Source organism: Anguilla rostrata, chromosome 10 (genome assembly GCF_018555375.3).
Source record: "Anguilla rostrata isolate EN2019 chromosome 10, ASM1855537v3, whole genome shotgun sequence".
NCBI lineage: Eukaryota > Metazoa > Chordata > Actinopteri > Anguilliformes > Anguillidae > Anguilla > Anguilla rostrata.
In genome coordinates, this window is record NC_057942.1 from 11,618,981 (window position 1) to 11,637,795 (window position 18,815).

The 18,815-nt window shown below is 46.9% G+C and overlaps 1 protein-coding gene across 5 annotated transcripts in view; it reads left to right on the plus strand.

The window, feature by feature from the left end:
* The window catches only part of dtx1 (deltex 1, E3 ubiquitin ligase), a 54,433-nt gene that overhangs the window by 26,506 nt on the left and 9,112 nt on the right, over positions 1-18,815 (plus strand). For all 5 annotated transcript variants that reach the window (XM_064354062.1, XM_064354065.1, XM_064354063.1 and 2 more), the window contains 3 exons: positions 2,317-3,046; positions 18,111-18,172; positions 18,358-18,519. In XM_064354062.1, coding sequence (XP_064210132.1) covers positions 2,317-3,046; positions 18,111-18,172; positions 18,358-18,519 — 954 coding nt within the window. The remainder of the gene's footprint in view (positions 1-2,316; positions 3,047-18,110; positions 18,173-18,357; positions 18,520-18,815) is intronic.

Here is an 18,815-nt window from a genome sequence, read left to right on the forward strand (position 1 = left end):
TCCTTCATTTGTCAAGTTCGCCGGAACCCGTCTCCGTCCCGTGCGCGGTTGTCAAGGAAATAAATAAGCGGCGCATTTGAATGTACGTTAAAGGTGACAGCAGCGTGATTGAAGCGTTCATGGAAATGGAGGAGGGGGGAGGCGGGGGGCCGTGCGCCTGCATGCAAAACCCGGTTAACCATAACGGCACACGCAGCATGTTGTGCAGAAAAATGAGTCGTCGATAAATGACACGCACAGCGTAAGTGAGGTGATTTACATATTGAAATTGAGCCATAAGATGTGTTGAATTAAATCCCTGCGGTTCTGTGTTTGTCATGGTTAAAATACCGCTGATGTGTACTGCTACTGGCATCCCCCCCCGGTACTCTCCAGCTCTGTCTCTAGTTAATTTACACATTCTGCCTAAAGAGGCGAAAATGCAAATTGTTCAGGCTTCGGTCCGTGTGTATGTGCAAATATTTATGTTGACTGGCCAGCAGTGCTTTTATGTTTCCGGAGTTTGAGTACCTATTGGGTATAGAAGTAGGCTTCTGATGTAAGGGAGTCTGTTTTATCCTGAGGTATGCGATGCAATGGAGTGTCTTTACCTGAACTTGGACTCCTGTAGGGTGAATTATGACTTAATAAGTGGGTCTTTCCATCAAGATTCAACCAGGATTTGGGCATTTTACAGGCTTATGTTTCCAGTTTTCCTCATACTTCCTTCAGGCAGCCAATGTGCATTAAAATAAATAAAACATTATTTCAGACATGGTATTGCACATAGTTTAACATATAGAGGGGTTTAAAGATGTTCCAAAATGGCTGCCAGTTTGGGGGTTAACACTTTTATCAGATTGTATGTGTAGTGACTACACAGAAAGCAAAGAACAGAAAATAAGTTCAGTTTTGCCCCTAATATGAATATAGAATGTATGAAAATCTTGAAGAATGAAGTATCACGTGGGCATAATCATGCACTCGTGACACATTTACAAATGAAGTATGGTGACATATTGTTTATCTGTGTACCAGATCATCATCCTTATAGAATTCCTTCATGGTTAAAATATATTCTTAATTGTGATTATGGCCATGTCTTGATGCAATACGCTCTTTGGGCACAGGAAGAGGGGTGGCGTTTCACAGCTATAAGCCATAGGAAATATAATCTTTCACACTGAGGTTCTGTTTCTTCCCCGAAACAATTCTATATTAAGAAGCTTTGTTTTTTTTTTTTGTTTTTTTTAATAGGCCAGTAGTTTGCAACAGTGTGGTTTTTCTGTTGGAACACTGAACCCAGAACAGTGAACTATGGTGGCCAAAAACTATATTATATTCAAGTAGACATTATAGCAGTGTAAAACTTAGTTCCTGAACATGTAGTTATGTAAGGGTGATATCCATTTCCACAAATTAGCCGTGTACATATCTCCATGAAAGGATGAAAGAATGAGGCTGAAAAAATATGCCCGCATGTGATTTTCGTCTGTAGAAGATGCATCACCAGTACACATTTATGGCCATTATTTTGCACAGACGACTTGTTTTTAAGGTTTGAATAACTTATGATTGCTTTGTGATCTTACAAAAATAATGGGATTCTTATCCTTATTCTTCCCAGAGACTTCTGAAAATGATGCCTCAGTAAAATGCAGCCTTTTTGGATCATCATTGCTCATTTATTTCTCAATACCTATTTGGTATCTGGAGCTCTACCTTCAGTTCTAGTCTTTACAGATATGTTAGGAAAGTGTATATTAAAAATGAATGGATTCTGAGGAACAGGCTTGATAGCCTAGTCCTTTTCCCGTGGAATGACTCAAGTGCAACATAATAAATCATATCGGTTATCATACATAAATATTACAGCTGGCAACTGTTACAATAGTGTTGTTTCACCACTGGTAACTTTATCAGACCTTAATGAAATGCTTTATGTTAAACACTTTCACTCTTTATAGAACCTGTTAAAGGTCCTACAGATTAGTGACAGGTTTAAAAGATGAATCTTTTTTCACCCATATCTAAAAGGAAATTCTTCCATCATATAATTGTATAATTGGATGCTTTAATATGTTTCTGAAAATTCTCTGCGGTCTGCCAAAGTCTTTTTCAGATTTTGTCAGCATATTAACCTAGTGCTGAGCCTTGTGTTGTTTTAAACTGCTCGTATTGCTTATGCAGTCTCTGCTTATGACAAGGGCTCTAGCAATGACTTAGATGTACAGGCAAAGACATTATGAAGACCATCTCCTAAGAAAGTATTACCCATAATTCCATGGTGCGCATTTTCAGTGAGATTTGAACGTAATGTGCTCTTTTCTCCCCAAGGCACCATGCGGCCGGTGCAGCGGAACTTCTACGAGCCGTCGTCGGCCCCGGGAAAGGGCGTGGTCTGGGAGTGGGAGAACGACAACGGCTCCTGGACGCCCTACGACATGGAGATCTGCGTGACCATCCAGAACGCGTACGAGAAACAGCACCCGTGGCTGGACCTGACCTCCCTGGGCTTCTGCTACCTCATCGACTTCAACGGCATGGCGCAGACCAACCGGCAGAGCCAGCGCAAGCGGCGGCTGCGGCGGCGCATGGACCTGGCCTACCCGCTCATCATGGGCTCCATCCCCAAGTCGCAGTCCTGGCCGGTGGGCGCCAGCTCGGGGCAGCCCTGCTCCTGCCAGCAGTGCATCCTGGTCAACAGCACCCGCGCCGCCTCCAACGCCATCCTGGCCTCGCAGCGCCGCAAGGTGTACGGGGGGGCGGCGGGGGCGCCGGCGGGCACCCTCACCATGGTGCGGCAGAGCAACACCTTCGCCGGCGCCTCCCTCTGGTCGCCGGGCTCCGGTGCCGGCGGCAACAACAACAACATCGGCGCCGGGGGCGGGCACGGCAAAGCGGAGCAGGTGGGGCCGACGCAGGGCGGGGGCAGCTTTGCCCGCTCCCCGGCCCTGCCCGCCATGCCGTCCACCCACGCCCTCACCATTAACGGACAGAACAACCTGAACCGGCCCGGCACGCAGCGCGTCTCCATGGGAACTGCCAGGGGCGCCATCCCTCCTGGGTAAGAGACCATGGCAACCCTTCCGGCTCCTTGCTTCACTAATGTGTAGGAGACGTTCTTTCCAACACATGAATAACTCTAATACACGTGATTTATATAATATTCAATAAATAGCGCAAAAAAACTGTTTGCTGAACCAATAGTCAATGATGCATTTTGGACGTCAAGTTTTTTGTCAGTGCATTTAAATATACTTCACTAAAGAGGCACCAAAACTTATCTGTACAATGAATAGCATTTATTCTAGTGATCTTGAAGAGAACTGTAGATCCAGGCACTCAAAATAGTAAACGGTTTGGTTTGGTTTACTATTTTGAGTGCCTGGATCTACATTTCTCTTCAAGATCACTATAATAAACTTTGATTCCCTGTGATTCAAGAGCACCTAGTACTCGTGTTTGATACTGTTTTCTCCCGTGTGAGCGCTTGGTTGTCCTCTTTATAGCATTTATTATAGTTTGATTTTTTACCCCCTGTTAACTGGAGAATAGATTGAAAGTGACACTATAGGATGCTTGATTAGATGTCATTTTTGATAACCGCTGGACGGGAATTGAATACCCACGGGCGGTGGGCATTGGTGGAGAATGTGAGCAGGGTTGGATGGGGCTTTTGAAATATGAACGGGCTGTCCTGCACAGTAGTTTGTATGGGTATAGTAGCTGTGTTGCATGTTTTGCTGTAGGTGTGTGTTGCATCAAACATCAAACGTACATCTTTTTAAATGATTTATCGTTTCTAGATATAGATCTGCATTCATTACTTCCTTGCTATATTCTCTGCTCCTCCTTTAGTGGATATCTATCCTAGATATTAGGGATGGGTACGAGCAATGGATTGATTGATTACTCGTCGAATGCGTGCCTAATCCATCTTTTTCTATTTTTCCATAAAGGCTATGCATGTGCAACTAGGCTATGTGTTGTAATATGTCTCCATTTATTAATTTATCATATAGAATGTAAAAAAGAAGAAATGTGTTAAAATAAAGGATATTTCTTCATCTAGTATGAACAGAATGAAGCAAATATATAGAAACACGTTTTGATTGCAGTTATGCTTTTTCTTGTCGGAGGGGGCTGGCTGAGCATTATGCAGTTTGAATAGCCTTCGCTGAGGGAAAGTACCGGAATTTACTACCTCCGTCAGCTGTAATACAAACGCGCCGCAAAATATGCGATATGCGTTTCAAAGTATTCCAGCAAACATCCCTTATTACCCCATACCACTCACTGTAGCAACAAACGCGTCTTTCTAGTGCCTCAAGCGGGATACCTAATTTTAAAATTCTGTTTGGTTTTAAGTCAAAGTGGTCTCGTAGCATGATTGTAATCACTGATAGCTAGCGAGCCAACTACTTAATTATATTAAATACTGAGGCTAAACTATACACATATTCAAGCTATAACGAGACTAGCTACTCTCTATGCAGTCATCCATGGACATCAAGCTGGCACTATTGCAAGTATGATATTGGCTTGCTTGCTCTTACAAATTCCCACCCTATGTATCGAGCCAGACAAAAACTCTAATTTAGAAGGGTGATTGAAATTTTACAGGCGTTACTTCATAGCCGGGCGTATGTGGAAAAATAATGCACATGTCCCAGCCAATCAGAATTGAGTTTTCAGCCAAGCCGTTATATTGTATTGCTGGCCGCAACATTTGTGAGCTGAGAAATAACTTCTAGATATGTATATGTTATCCTTGCTTTTCAGATTGAGGAAAGCTTTAATTTGTCTCTCTATCTGCAACAACTTACATACTCCTTTATTCTCCATAGCTATTCTCTCAATTTCAAGTTGAATTTTCTCTCTCTCTCTCTCTCTCTCTTGCTGTCTCTCCCTGTCCCCCTCTCTCTCTCTCCCTCCCCTCCCCTGCGTTGATTTACTGCACCTCTTGTTAACTGGGTGATCAATGGCTCTGCAGAGGGAGCTGTGGGGAACTGCCCGCATTGACAGCTGCTATCCAGGCTGCAGACTGTCGCAGCGTCTCCCTGTGTTAGCAGTCCAGGGTCTGTGTGATATCTGTGTGGCATGTACTGTATATATATATATATATATATATTCAGATGAATGGGACCATAAAGTCTGATAGCTGAGGGAAGACGTGGCAGGGGTGTTTAGATGTTTAGGATATGTTCGCCTGGTGCAGTACGCTCTGTCCAGTCAGTGCTGTTGGGCACAGTGTCTTTCCTCTAGCCTTTTGTTGGCCTGTATGTGTGTTTGTATTGTTGGTCTAATATGTATATGAAAGTGCTCTCTGCGTGCATACTTGAATGTATGTGGTGTGTGTGTGCGTGCACGTGTGTGTGTGTCTGCATGTGGATTTGAATGCTTGCTAACTGGCGGAGTGTGTGTATGTGTGCGCTTGCGTTACTTGTGAAAACCCGCTTCATTTGCCACGGAGGCATGCGCTCGGGAGGTGATGAATAATGGATCAAGAAAAACGGGAGCTTCGGCAGAACGATCTGACCTGAAAGCGATTCTGTGAAGTTACGAGAGAGGCGGCTTCTGGGGAGCGAACCCCGAGCTGAAGCCCTGATCCGTCAGAGGCCGGCTCGGTGTAACAGTCGCGCTGGACGTGGGTTTACTGAGGGATGAGAAACGCTGTTTGAAAAGTGAGGACAAGCCAGAGCGCCTAATGAACTGTATCCAGTGGTCAGTGTGTGTAGAGGGGAATGTCCCCAGCGTCTGGTGATGCATCACCGCAGAGAGCTACAGGCTGAATCTGACATGCATGTGATGAATGGGGGGATTATTCTGTGTGCAGTACTGGTGTGTGTGTGTGTGTGTGTATGAGAGAGAGAGGGAGGGAGAGACAGAGTGACAGTGGGAAAGAGAATATCCATACATTTATATGTGAGTGTGAGTGTGTGAGACAGTTACTGTGTGTGTGAGAAAGAGTGTGAGAGAGAAAGAGTGAAAGAGAATATATATGTGTCTGTGTGTGTGTGAGAGAGAGAGAGAGAGAGAGGGAGGGAGAGGGAGTGACAGTGACAGGGGGAAAGAGAATATCCATGCATTTATATGTGAGTGTGAGTGTGTGACAGTTACTGTGTGTGTGAGAGAGAAAGAGTGAAAGAAAATATATATGTGTCTGTGTGTGTGTGTGAGAGAGGGAGGGAGAGGGAGTGACAGTGACAGTGGGAAAGAGAATATCCATGCATTTATATGTGAGTGTGAGTGTGTGACAGTGACTGTGTGTGTGAGAGAGAAAGAGTGAAAGAGAATGTATATGTGTCTGTGTGTGTGTGTGTGTGTGTGTGTTGCATTAAGGATTCGCTGAGGTGGCGTTTCCTCTTGGAGAGTAAGACGACGCAGGTGGGGGCAGCTGGCAGAACGGGAAGTGAGAAGTGTCTCATGCTGCTAAGCTCCCCGGAGCCTCAGCTCATCCAAGACAATCACAGCAGACAATCTCCTGACCAGACCGCTGATAAACAGCCATCGCTGTGACCGGCTTTGTCTCTCCGCTGCCCCTCTAATCTACCTGCTCCCGTTAAACCTGCAGCTTCTTGGGTCACCTTTTAATTAATGCCTAAGAAAATAACTGCCCCAGGAAAGGATTTAAATACATTTATAATAATGTGCATGAAATAATTGAATACTGAATACTGGTATTGTAATAGGCCTTATATACCCAAAGTTATAATAAGCCTGTACCATCTGGTATAGGTATTATAACTTCTGGTTCATTAGGGTTAATTTTATTTGGTTGACCCCGAAGACGTCCTTAGAGCCACTGTTTTTCCTCACCTCACACTCTTGTCTGCACTTCTAGGTGTAGACGGCTGTTGAGGGCTGAATCTGGCCAGAGTGCACAAGGTGTGGAAATGGGTTTGGAACAGAAGCATAAAGTGAAAGAAGAAGGGCGCTCTGTTTTATGACTCGGGGTAAAAAAAAGAAAAGACTTTTCATCGCAAGGCTTATGAAGACCAAGTCCACACTCCCTGGTGCTGGCTCACAAGAATAATCCCCATTGTATTGCCTACCAAGCAGATACTGCCTGTGTGTAGCACATGATTAAATTGCTTATATATTAATCCAGTTATGCTTGCTAGTTTACAATTATTAGCAGGGCCTGCTACACATATTGTAAATGCATGCACAGTTACTCTTCCACATATACAGTACATTGAATATATGTGTCCAAGTACTACACGTGATTACAAGAGTCGGTTACTTTATTGCGGCAGGCGATATAAATCAAGCAATTATTCTTCAACGTATTTGTTGTGTTTATCCAGCTAGCTGACTTCCTTTGCTATGTATTTCATTAGTGTACAGCAGTCTTGTTAAAAATATATATGGGTGAATTTCAGTTGCCGCTTTACATTACCTGTGTCAGGGGTAATGCAGGGTATTGCTAATTGGGAGTAACTGTATTTTCAGCTCAATTAAAGCGGAGGACATTGCCATCTAACAAATTGAGGAAACCTGTGGTTAGTCAATCGAAACTCTGCAGTAATGGATATGCTTTCTATCCGTAGAGGCTGACATAAAAGTGATAACGAGAAAGTGTGGTGTAAAAGAAAACAACATTGCATTCATTAGCCTGTCAGCCGTATCTGCATGCATTTCATTCACGTCTATAGCTGTATTATGGACCTGCACTCGAAGAATAGCTTTGTTTCGTAAGCCGAAATAAGAGCGTCTGTTAAGTGACTACATTTAAACTGTAAATCTGGGTCAACGTTCGGAACACAAAACTGCAAATGTTTCTGTTTGGTGGTCCCACGTCAAGCGTTTATTCTGGTGCTGACCACCCAGGGGGACGAGTTCATTCTGATACAGGGGCGGCGCTAGGACCAACTAACCTCAGAAGTCTAGAACGTTCTTGAGGTAAGATAAGGGCTCGGAAAGAGAGCAGATCAAGAGATACAGCCTCAGGAAAGTGGCGTTTCGGCACGAACCGCGATGTGTCTCAGGCTGAATAAGGCCGGTGGAAACTAGATACGTCTCCCTACAATATAGGACAGACACGTTTACTGTGAGATCGGCTGATTTGCTGTTGGAACTAATTGGAATGTCAGTAGTCCTGCGTGTTATCAGGGAGGGCTTATTTATGTGAGAGAACCGAGAGGGCACAGAGATATTGTAACATGGTCTAGGTAGGACAGGCTTTCGCTGGGGCGCGGATGGTGGGCCTTTGCAACACTGTGACCTAAATCAAACCATCCACAGAGGAAGGAGGTGCAGTACGTATGCTGCTGCTGTAACTTTTACAGTGTACTGTTTTGAGGTGGTGTGCATGCAAGGCAAAGAATGAGAGAAAATTGAGGGGGAGAGAGAGAGAGAGAGAGAGAGGCGATTTAGTTCCCAGGCGAGTGGCTTTATGTGCACAGGAAGAGTGCGGTTGCCACGACACAGAAAGCACTGTAGCGCAAACTTGCCGCCACGCTCACTCGCTCTCAAAAACCGACAGATTTCGCACCCAGCCTGATACAGAAATCACACAGACAGGTGGCGTCTGCCAAAAAATCACGCGCACGTGCCCCGACACACCTTTCACTCGCTCACTTTCACACGCCCACGCCCTGGCGCGTAGCCGGGTGAATTTCACGCTGCAGACGTCCGTGCGTTTATTCTCCAACACCCTATGGAACTTGAGGGTTTCTGCGTCCATATCGAATAACACTGGCACTCATTCTTATTCTCCCACGCACTGGAACACAGTCTGCGATGTAGTCCTTGAAATCATCTACACTGCCTGAAATAATACACCCTCACACACGGACAAACTAACACACACACACACACACACACACACACGCACGCACGGACACTCAAAATTCCTTTTCAATCTGTACCCACATCTGTTCTGCACTTAAGCACACCGCATCCATTGTTTAAGATAATCTAAGATAAATCCCTGAAAGGGGGAGTGTGTTGTAGGTGAAGCGTGTTTTGTGTGCTCTTGTATGTGCACACAGTTGGCTCTATAAAAAAAAAAAAGCCAAGGTGACTTCCTGTCATCATAATTTTCCTTCCACAGTTCACATGGCAGAATGCAGTTGCATTGAAATGCCCGTGTGTTGTTTACACAGGGGTGACTTCCCTTGTGCCCGCCCCCAGCTACCACTCCGGTGGTTTTGTGCAAAAGTCCTGGAGCAAATGAGAGAGTGCCTCCTGCTGGCTGCTATAATGCTCTGCTCTGTGCTACATCACTGTTTCTGAAAGCATCCTGCTACATCAAACTCTTGGTGTCGCTGCAAGCAGTCTTCTATATCAAACCCCTGGCATTACTCCATGCATTCTGCTACATCCAACCCCTCGTGTTACTGCAGGCCTTCTGTTACATCAAACCCATGGCATTAGTCCCAAGCATTCTGCTACATCAAACCCCTGGCATTAGTCCCAAGTATTCTGCTAAACCTGTTGTATTTCTCCAAGCATTCCACTACATTCCACTTTTGCCAAATTCCCTGTGACCCACAAACTGGGTTCACATCTATTGCATTTCAGTCTCTGTGTAATGCAGGTGTGATGTATTTTGTTCATTATTTATATTTTAAGCGGCTCTTTGTATTGAGGAAACTGCAGTGTGAGTAATGGCTAGGTGTCTAGGTGGCTTGTGAATTTAACTTGGCTGGCATACTTGAGAAGGCATTGCTCTTTGAGTCTGAATGCCTCCTCTACTGAGGGTCAAACTGAGATGGCCTTTTGGCAATCAAACTGGAGTGTGGAGTAGAAAACGTGGGTTCTGCTGGGGTCGTCGCTGGTTTGTGGAGGGATTTTGAGGAGCACGATCAGGACTTTGTGCTTCTCTTCAGGAATCTTGTGCAAGTGTCAAACGCTGCAATTATAGGCCGGTGTGAGGCATGTACTAGATCTCCATGCTTTATTCATGCGAACTGAATTATTGACAGCCCACACACTTAACTGTGACTGTGCATGCATGCGTGCGTGCGTGTTAATGTTTGCACGTGTGTGTGTGTGCGTGTGTGCGTGCGTGCGTGCGTGTTAGTGTTTGCGTTTGTGTGCGCGCGTGTGCGCACACATGCCTTATTTCCGTGACTGCATTGTACCTCACGTGGCTGGCAATACCTGTGGCGAGATGGCTGGTCTGTTTTGTTAGCTGCGTCGGTAAAGAAAGGTAATTGTTGCAGAGGCTGAGAATTGGCATGTGAGGGAGGTTAAAGCTGCAGAGTAGTACAGCGTTTATGGTCAGTGGGGGTGTCACATGACCGAACAACTTCTTAATTTCACTTCCCCAACACCTCCTTTGACAGTGTTGTGAAATAATGAACAGGAAGTGACTTTCACTCTCGTTGCGTGCCAGGCGAAGATGGAGGAACCTGAAGCAGACTGGTAAGAGATGTTTTGTGAACGATAATGAAAGCCGCGGCTGAGCCAGCGAGGGGGAGGGCCGGTCCTTTAGCACTGTCGGCAGGGCGAAGTGGCGGCGGTTTGTCTCGACCATCTTGTCTCTGCGTTCTCTTGATCTGTACAAGAGACCTGAGTAACAGAGTGATTTTTTGGGGGGAAACTGGTGCTATCTAGACGGTTGTTTAACAGCTACGTTTCCTGTCTATACTATAGCGATATCCGCTAAAGTTGCAGTGGCCTAGCCACCTTGTATTATGTGCTGGTGTCCTTTTTTGCCTGATGGTACTCTCTGTTACTGTACATTAATGTAGAAGAGACTATATAAATAATGAACCTTTGTTCCAGGGCCGAGCGGATGAGAAGTGAAAAATCCCTGTGTCATTATTGCCCGTATACCTTTTTTTGCTGAGCTTTTTAAGGACATTATTCTCTTCATCTGTCTGTGAGCAAAGCCTGGGGGCGGGGCTGGCCTTCTCTCCACATCAGTATGCAATTTTATGGGGTTTTTTTTTTTTGGTGGGGGGGGGGGGTTCTTTCCTCCCACTTCCTGTCTTTGTGGCACAAAATAAACAGATGAAGAGATGCAGTCCTGCAGTCAGCACTTCTGTGACTGGGCCTAATTTGGTTTCGGTATCTTGAGAAAATCGCATTGCTCTCAGCCTAATTAAGCCCTGCTCAAGTCAAGCTGGGGAGTCGGAGGGAGATGGAGTCAGAGAGAGGAGCGAGTTGAACGGAAAAGGGGGAGGGGAGGAAAGAGGAGGGCAGTTCCGGGGAACAGGTGCGACGCAGGTCTTGCCTCGAGGACATGCGTGTCATGCCGTGACAATGGCGTGGAGCGAGAAACAACAAGCGCCATCCATTACTGCATGCATGAACGTGTGGATGTCTGTCTGTGTCTCTGTCCCCGGCGGGGCCCCTGGTTCAGTCCTTTCTGTCCCCTGTCCTTTCGCCCGTGGGGCAGGGGGCCGGGCCCTGCCTGTCCTGGAGCTGAAATGTTGCCTGTAATGTCGCTGGCGGGTTCGCCGCAGTCAGGTTCTCCACACAGGAGAAAAGTGTGTGTGTGTGCTGGTCCTCGTAAACCAGCGTCTGTTTTAATCGCTGTTCGCACTCGCGCTGAAACAGGGCTCGCCGCCTGTGGCTCCGCGCGGTCGAGAGACTTTCGGATTAATCTGCCTGCCACCCACGGGTACCTCCCACGTCATTTTTCGGGGATGCTACACGATTCCTCGTTGACAAAGAGGTGAAGCCCTGAAGGCAGCGCAGTCCTAATGGGGAGATGCTACAGTAGATTCGTGCTCTCGATATCTCCCCCTTTTACGTTCGAACAATTTCCTCTGTAAACCACATCAAAAGGACATCTAGCTGACTATCAGAAAAAGTGTTCTGTTGTTTGTTTCCAATTCATCTGTAGACGCTCTTGGCAAGTGTAGCCTCATTCTATCACACCAAAGCCTCTGTAAATGAGAGCAATGAGCCTGAGAAGCTTAGCTCCCTTAGGGCTGGGAGTGAGGTGCAGTAAGCTTGCTCCATTTGAAATTTTGAGCTTATAGAAGCGGGGATCTATAGTCTGGCATCCTGGGTAACTGACCCAGACCTAGCTGGTTCTATCCCATGGGCTCCTGCATACTGTTGATGATATCATGGACAATAAAGACGGCCTCCTCTGGTGAGGAGAGGTTTTCTACCTGGCTACCTTAAATGAACTTTAATGTCTTTTAACTGTTTGCTATTTGTATGTGTTGATTTGCAGAAATTCAGGCTGAATTCTTTCTTGAAGAGCCAGTGTCCCATTTAGGATTTGAACTGGCAAGATTTTGCTCACATGACAAGGGAGTTTGAGTATATTACATTGGTGTAGTCTGTGTCTGTGTGTGTGAGTGTGTAGGTGTGTGTGTGCGTGCACGTGTGTGCCTGTGTGTGCATGTCCAAGAGCGAGCATGCATGGCGTGCTGCTGTTGTGTTGGTATACAATTCACAGGCACGTGCTTGTACAGTCAGGGTGATGTGCGCTGTTTGTTTTGGCGCATTAACGCGCACGTCATTGTTTCCGCTGCCGTTGCAAATCCCTGGCGTAGGGATGCCTCCCGGTATCACGGAAAGCCCTGGTTACGCAGGAGTCTGGGTCATGATGTCACAGGATCCCCAATGCTGCAGGGGGATTAGGCTCTGCCTAAATAGCTCGATGACAGTTTGAGTCGCTCAGCAAGGGTGTCCTCACCAGCGCACTGACAACAGCAGCAGTAAAGCATAGCCAAGGGACCCGCAGACAGGGAATGAAGATCACTTTTTCCCCAGGGTAAGGCTAAGGGTGCGAGCACCCGACTCGTCACAGCTCGATAAATCCTCTTCTGCAGCATTACCGTCGGCTGCAACCTTTTATGTGACACTTTTATTCAGAATGACTGGCAAAATGTACACAACTACATGATTGGTGTTATTTTAACTGTACTGTTTATATGAGTCCCTGGGGGATCGGGTGTACTGATAAATTTACACAGTTGATTTACCACTGAACATGTTGTTGTGTAGTATGTAAGTAAGCCGCCGTACAAGAGCAGGGAATTTTTTTTACGCTACACTGTTTCACACAATAAATTGTTGTTCACTCATAGAGGGTTATTCATGAACAGTAACTAACAACTCTACATCTCTCAAAATCTCTGCGCCAGTGATACTGATTCATTAAGGTCGAGTGTTCAGGGTGACAATGTCACTTTATCGTCACCTCTTTCCGAGCGAGCGGGCAGTGAAAAGCAGTTGAAACACTGCATTTAAATTAGTTGCGTGCACATGTACGACGTGCTTGCTCACATCTGGCAGTGGTGACGCAATGGCTTTTTTACCATTCAAACTCAAATAGTATAACCTGAGGACATCTGGCAATGTCATTTTTAGATACAGCATAATTTATTTAAATGGACAGATTGCATGGGATTTCCCATTTCTACAAGGGACATTTCTTTCTCCGGTGTGTTTTTGGGTAAGCTACGGTGCTGCAGTCATTCGGAGAGTTTCTGATTATAGACTGCCTGGTAAACGTTTACGTAAAGTATGAAACTTTAGTTGTGAGATCACTCGGCTCATTGATCACGTTGAGCTTTTCTGAGGATAATACATCTCAAGAAAAAGGAATGGAAGAGGTTTCGGAGTCGATAGCATTAAGTCTAACGGAAATGTGGAGTTAACAGTAAAACCTGTTATTGATTGCAGAAAGAAATGACAGAATGAAACATTTGATGTCGAAAAGAAGGCTAGAAACGACACAACCCAGTTAATCACTATCCTGTAAAATAGCTCACTGTTGAATTAAAAATAGAACGGGGCATTATCAACAATTTCCAATAAAGCAGCCCTAAATATAAAATTTGCCCATGATTTATGACATACCGGTAATATCTCACAACTGCCTAAAACCATTGACCCCCAGGTGTTTTATTTATCGTCTTGCCTTTTGTTTTATGAACCGCCTTAATAATGTAGAAAGTGATAAAACGGGGCACATCCAGTGGTAATAAAATGTCTAGACATTAAAAACTTTGGTTACCCGTGTTTATGAATCTGAGAACGCTGATGCTTGACGGCGCTTATCATCACGGAAACGCTGCGGCTAGCTTTTACGAGTGTCCTCCGTGGCGCTGCTCCATTCCTGGAGGGCAGCGGACGCGTCCGTGCAGATTTGTAACGAGGTCAATTACGCTGACCCGCCTGTACAGAGATTGCCAGGAGTTATCCGTTTGAGTTTCAATCATATTTACGAGAAATGTAAATGATGAGTGTGCGCTCGGGGGCAATCTGGCGCTGTGTTCTGCTTGCCTTCGTGGCAGTCTCAAAGCAAAGCAGAGAAAACAAAGTATTTGTGAAGTGAATCTGAAGTGTGCCAAAGCCAGGGCCGTGTAGTTTATTCATGTTTCCCCCTCTATCCTGTGGGTGTTCTTTGGGGATGTCTGTGAGGGTGGGTCTGTGAGGTAGGTGTCTGTGCAGTGAGGGGGAGGTCTTGGTAATGTTAGGAGTGTCTCTGCAGTGAGGGTGGGTCTGTGAGGTAGATGTATCTGCAGTGAAGGTGGTCTGTGAGGTAGATGTCTGTAGTGAGGGTGGGTCTGTGAGGTAGATGTCTGTAGTGAGGGTGGGTCTGTGAGGTAGATGTCTGTAGTGAGGGTGGGTCTGTGAGGTAGATGTCTGTAGTGAGGGTGGGTCTGTGAGGTAGATGTCTTTGCAGTGAGGGGAGGTTCTGTGAGTTAGATGTCTGTGCAGTGAGGGGGAGTCTGTAAGTTAGATGTCTCTGCAGTGAGGGTGGGTCTGTGAGGTAGATGTCTGTGCAGTGAGGGGGAGGTCTGTAAGTTAGATGTCTCTGCAGTGAGGGTGAGTCTGTGAGGTAGATGTCTATGCAGTGAGGGTGGGTCTGTGAGGTAGATGTCTATGCAGTGAGGGTGGGTCTGTGAGGTAGATGTCTGTGCAGTGAGGGGGGTCTGTGAGGTTAGATGTCTCTGCAGTGAGGGTGGGTCTGTGAGGTAGATGTCTATGCAGTGAGGGTGGGTCTGTGAGGTGGGATGTCTGTGCAGTGAGGGGGGTCTGTAAGTAGATGTCTTGCAGTGAGGGTGAGTCTGTGAGGTACATGTCTGTGCAGTGAGGGGGGGTCTGTGAGTTAGATGTCTGTGCAGTGAGGGTGAGTCTGTGAGGTAGATGTCTGTGCAGTGAGGGTCTGTGAGTTAGATGTCTATGCAGTGAGGGTGGGTCTGTGAGGTAGATGTCTGTGCAGTGAGGGTGGGTCTGTGAGGTAGATGTCTATGCAGTGAGGGTGGATCTGTGAGGTAGATGTCTGTGCAGTGAGGGTGGATCTGTGAGGTAGATGTCTGTGCAGTGAGGGTCTGTGACTTAGGTTCAGGACTGTAAAGCAGCACTCAAGCTGCCAGGACATTGCTCTGCTGCTATTCCCAATGAGAATAAATTTTTCGATCACAAAACACCCTACAAAACACAAGTTCACACGCTTTGCAAGAATGAAACAGAACTCTCTCGCTTGCATTACTCATGCATTGTTTTGGGCTTTTGCTTAGAGATTTTTAAAATATATTTAGAAATGTTAATGGATACGTTTATAGTGAGAACCATAGTGTTTTTTTTTTTGTTTTTTTTACAGACACCCAGTACCTCTGTCTGTGATGTAGCATTGGGATGTGGGGGAAAGGTTTTTGTTTACTCCCTCAGCAGTGTGGCTGTGGGATTACAGGTGTGCGCTCTGATTGGCTGCGGCGCTCTCGGGAGTCCTGCGCGAAGCCGCTCCCCTTGACGGCGGTTTGCGATTTGCCAGGTGCTCAAGCGCTCTAGGAAGCCAGTAAGCCGTGCTGCCCGGCCAATCTGCACGTAGCCCTGTCGATGACTCACTCATCCATCAGTAATCAAGAGGTGACACAAATCCTGGGATAAGTGTGAGGGAGGAGTTCAGTACACAACAACACTTCTCTCCCCCCACCCCCCCCCCCCCCCGCCCCACACACACACACACACGTGCAGGCCTACACGTACGCACACACACACACGCACACGCACAGGAGGGGGGTGTTCTGGAGATAAATATATCAGTGCTGAGATGGAGTGACAGATATTGGGGAAGAAACACAGAGGCCACCAAATGCAGATGCAAATTCAAACAGTACTGTACCAACCACAATGATATGCAGTTGATCCTGCAAAAAAAAATAAGTTGATCCTGCTGCACCTGATCAATCTGGTGTTCAGTCCTCTGCCATACCTTTGCTTATGGTAAACATCTTATTTTTGTTGGTTTTTTTGGCAATTTTGGGTGGTTGCACAGGAATAGTACTGTACCATCCCCTGTTCATTTGATTTTATCTTGTCCAGTTCACCTTGCTTTGGCAAAAGCAATTTCCTCCAACAGCACAGACCAGAATAGAAAATGACAATCTGAGGATCTGATCACCTGACTTGGTTAATAAAGCTGTCCTGGAAAAAGTGAGAGCTAGTTGCAGTAAAATCTTGTGGTAATTAAATCCTCACACCCCCCCCCAAAATAATACTCACCCCTAGCCACCGGTGCTGCGGCAGTCCAGGTCAAAGCAGGGGTTTCTCTTCATTCTCCCTCTCAGCAGAGTTTCCCAGAGATGAAATTATGCTGCCCCGACACCTATCACTGGCCAATTAGCGTAAGAGGCATCTTCCTTAATTGGAGTCCGCTGATTACAGTGATGCTGTGGCAGGCTGGAGGCACGCGGCCAACATTAGGGAGGTTTCCCCCGCCGCTGAGTCGCGTGCAGCTGCGCGGGCTAGCATAGCGGCTTTCCCGCTCTTTTCACCTCCCGCTGCTCTAAAATTACACTCCTATGCTCCTACGGTCGGACACACCGGATTTTTACCACTCGCCCAAGAAATGCTAAATACCCAGGAACGCTGTGGTAAGGAAACCTATGGATTTAAGGGTTCAGCTGCTGAGGCGTTTCTTTACCGTGTGAGAACAGGGTTCAGTGGAGCTGTTACGTAGCCTGGTGTAGCCGTCTGCGTCTGCTGCTGTGTGTGAGATGGGGGAGGGCAGCAGGCACTGCCAGGCAGGCCCTGATAATAAGCATGTCTGGACTCGTTATTTGTTTAGTGCTCATTAAGGGTGTCCCCTGACGCTCTTACAAGGGTTTACTGATATTAAAATGTCTCCTCGTTGGAGTGGTGAAACCCTAGAGGCTGACGGAGACACGTTTGCCTGCCTTTCCCGCGATGACGGGGGAGAAGGGAGTGAGGACTACTTCGGCCTAAATTTGGATCCTGCATCCAAATAAGGTCATGATGAGATGGTTGGTTTTCTAGGACTGAACCAACCCAGCATCAGAATAGAGTACAGACAAGCAGGAATCCCAGTGTGATGACATCATCAAAAGAGCAATCAAAAATGTACTTTGATTACTATTCGTCATTTAAAGTTTTTTTTAATTAAGTTTTATTCCTTAAACTGGAGAGATTTTTGCCCGTCTCTCATACGCACACACACACACACACAGGCACAAGCTGGAGACCTGCTTCCGGTGTTGTGCAGGCAGTGAAATGGTTGCCCTGTGCTGGCTCTTGATCTCCTTTGATCTGACTGCAGCAGCAGCCTAGCCTGACCTTTTTACTGTCGCGTGGTTGGCTCGGTCTTCTCTACTCAAGGTAGCGTGTCTGTATGTGTACTGTTTGAATAGCGTCAGTGTGTACTGTATGAATGGTTGTGTGTGTGTGTGTGTGTGTGTGTGTGTGTGTGTGTGTGTGTGTGTTTGTGCGCGTGTTTTTGAGCCCTTCGTTCCCTGGATACTTGTGAGACACAAACAGGAACTACTCCCGACCCAGTCCTGTGTGTCCCGCACTCCCTTTTATCTGCAATTTCTTCTTGGATGGTTTTATTGTGGCCCAAACAAGGCCAGCCCGCTTTGTGCCAACCACACCCGCCACCCCCCCGCCACCCACAGAATGTCGTCTGGAGTCAGCATCTGCGTCTTCTCCTCTCGCCTGTCTGGTTTTTCTCTGCAAGGCTGATAAAGCTGTCAAATCCGTGCCCCCGAGGTGAAAGTGAAGACTGGGTTTTTTGATGCAGGCACTGATTTGGGCTGCACTGTGATTTGGGTCCTCGTCGTTTGTTATTTGGCCTGTCTGTGCGATGCATAGTTAGACGAGACGTGGCCATGTGAGATTTGGGAATTCCACAGTACAGGTGACCGCTCTGGAGTAACATGTTCGTATACGGTTGTGTTTTGCAGTGTTCCTGCTCTCCCAGTGAAGAACCTGACCGGCTCTGGACCAGTTCACCCAGCACTGGCAGGTAAGCTCTCACCTGGATAGAACTCCCCTCCGCCTTGTTTGGCCACACACTTCTGTTGTGCTAAGCCTGTGTAGTTTAGAAACAGGCAATATAAAACCAAACCGAGCTTACTTGTTCTCCTTACACAGGCTAGTATTGCTTGCGTGTGACAGTAAGACGCTGAACTCTTTCCCCGTGTGCGGCAGGCATGACCGGCATCCTGATGTGTGCGGCGGGGCTGCCGGTGTGTCTGACCCGCGCGCCGAAGCCCATCCTGCACCCGCCGCCCATCAACAAGAGCGACATGAAGCCCGTCCCCGGCGTCAACGGCATCCGCCGCAAGACCAAGAAGAAGCACCTGAGGAGAGGTGGGAGGTTGAGGAGGAGGAGGGGCTAATTTGCTAATTTGCGTGGGAGGGCCGTTAGTGCCGAGGGGGAGGTGCGAGGGGGGTGGGGGGGGGGGGGGGGGGTCACGTGCGCTCGAGTTACGGAGCGGGGTTAAATGGCAAAGGGGAGATGAGGATAGGCTGCTGCCTGAGGCAGAGGTTGACTGATGCTGTACAATCCACCCACAGAGAGAGAGAGAGAGAGAGAGAGATGGGGAGAGAGAGAGAGAAAGAGAGAGAGAGGCAGAGGAAGAGATGGAGAAAAAGAGGGAGAGAGC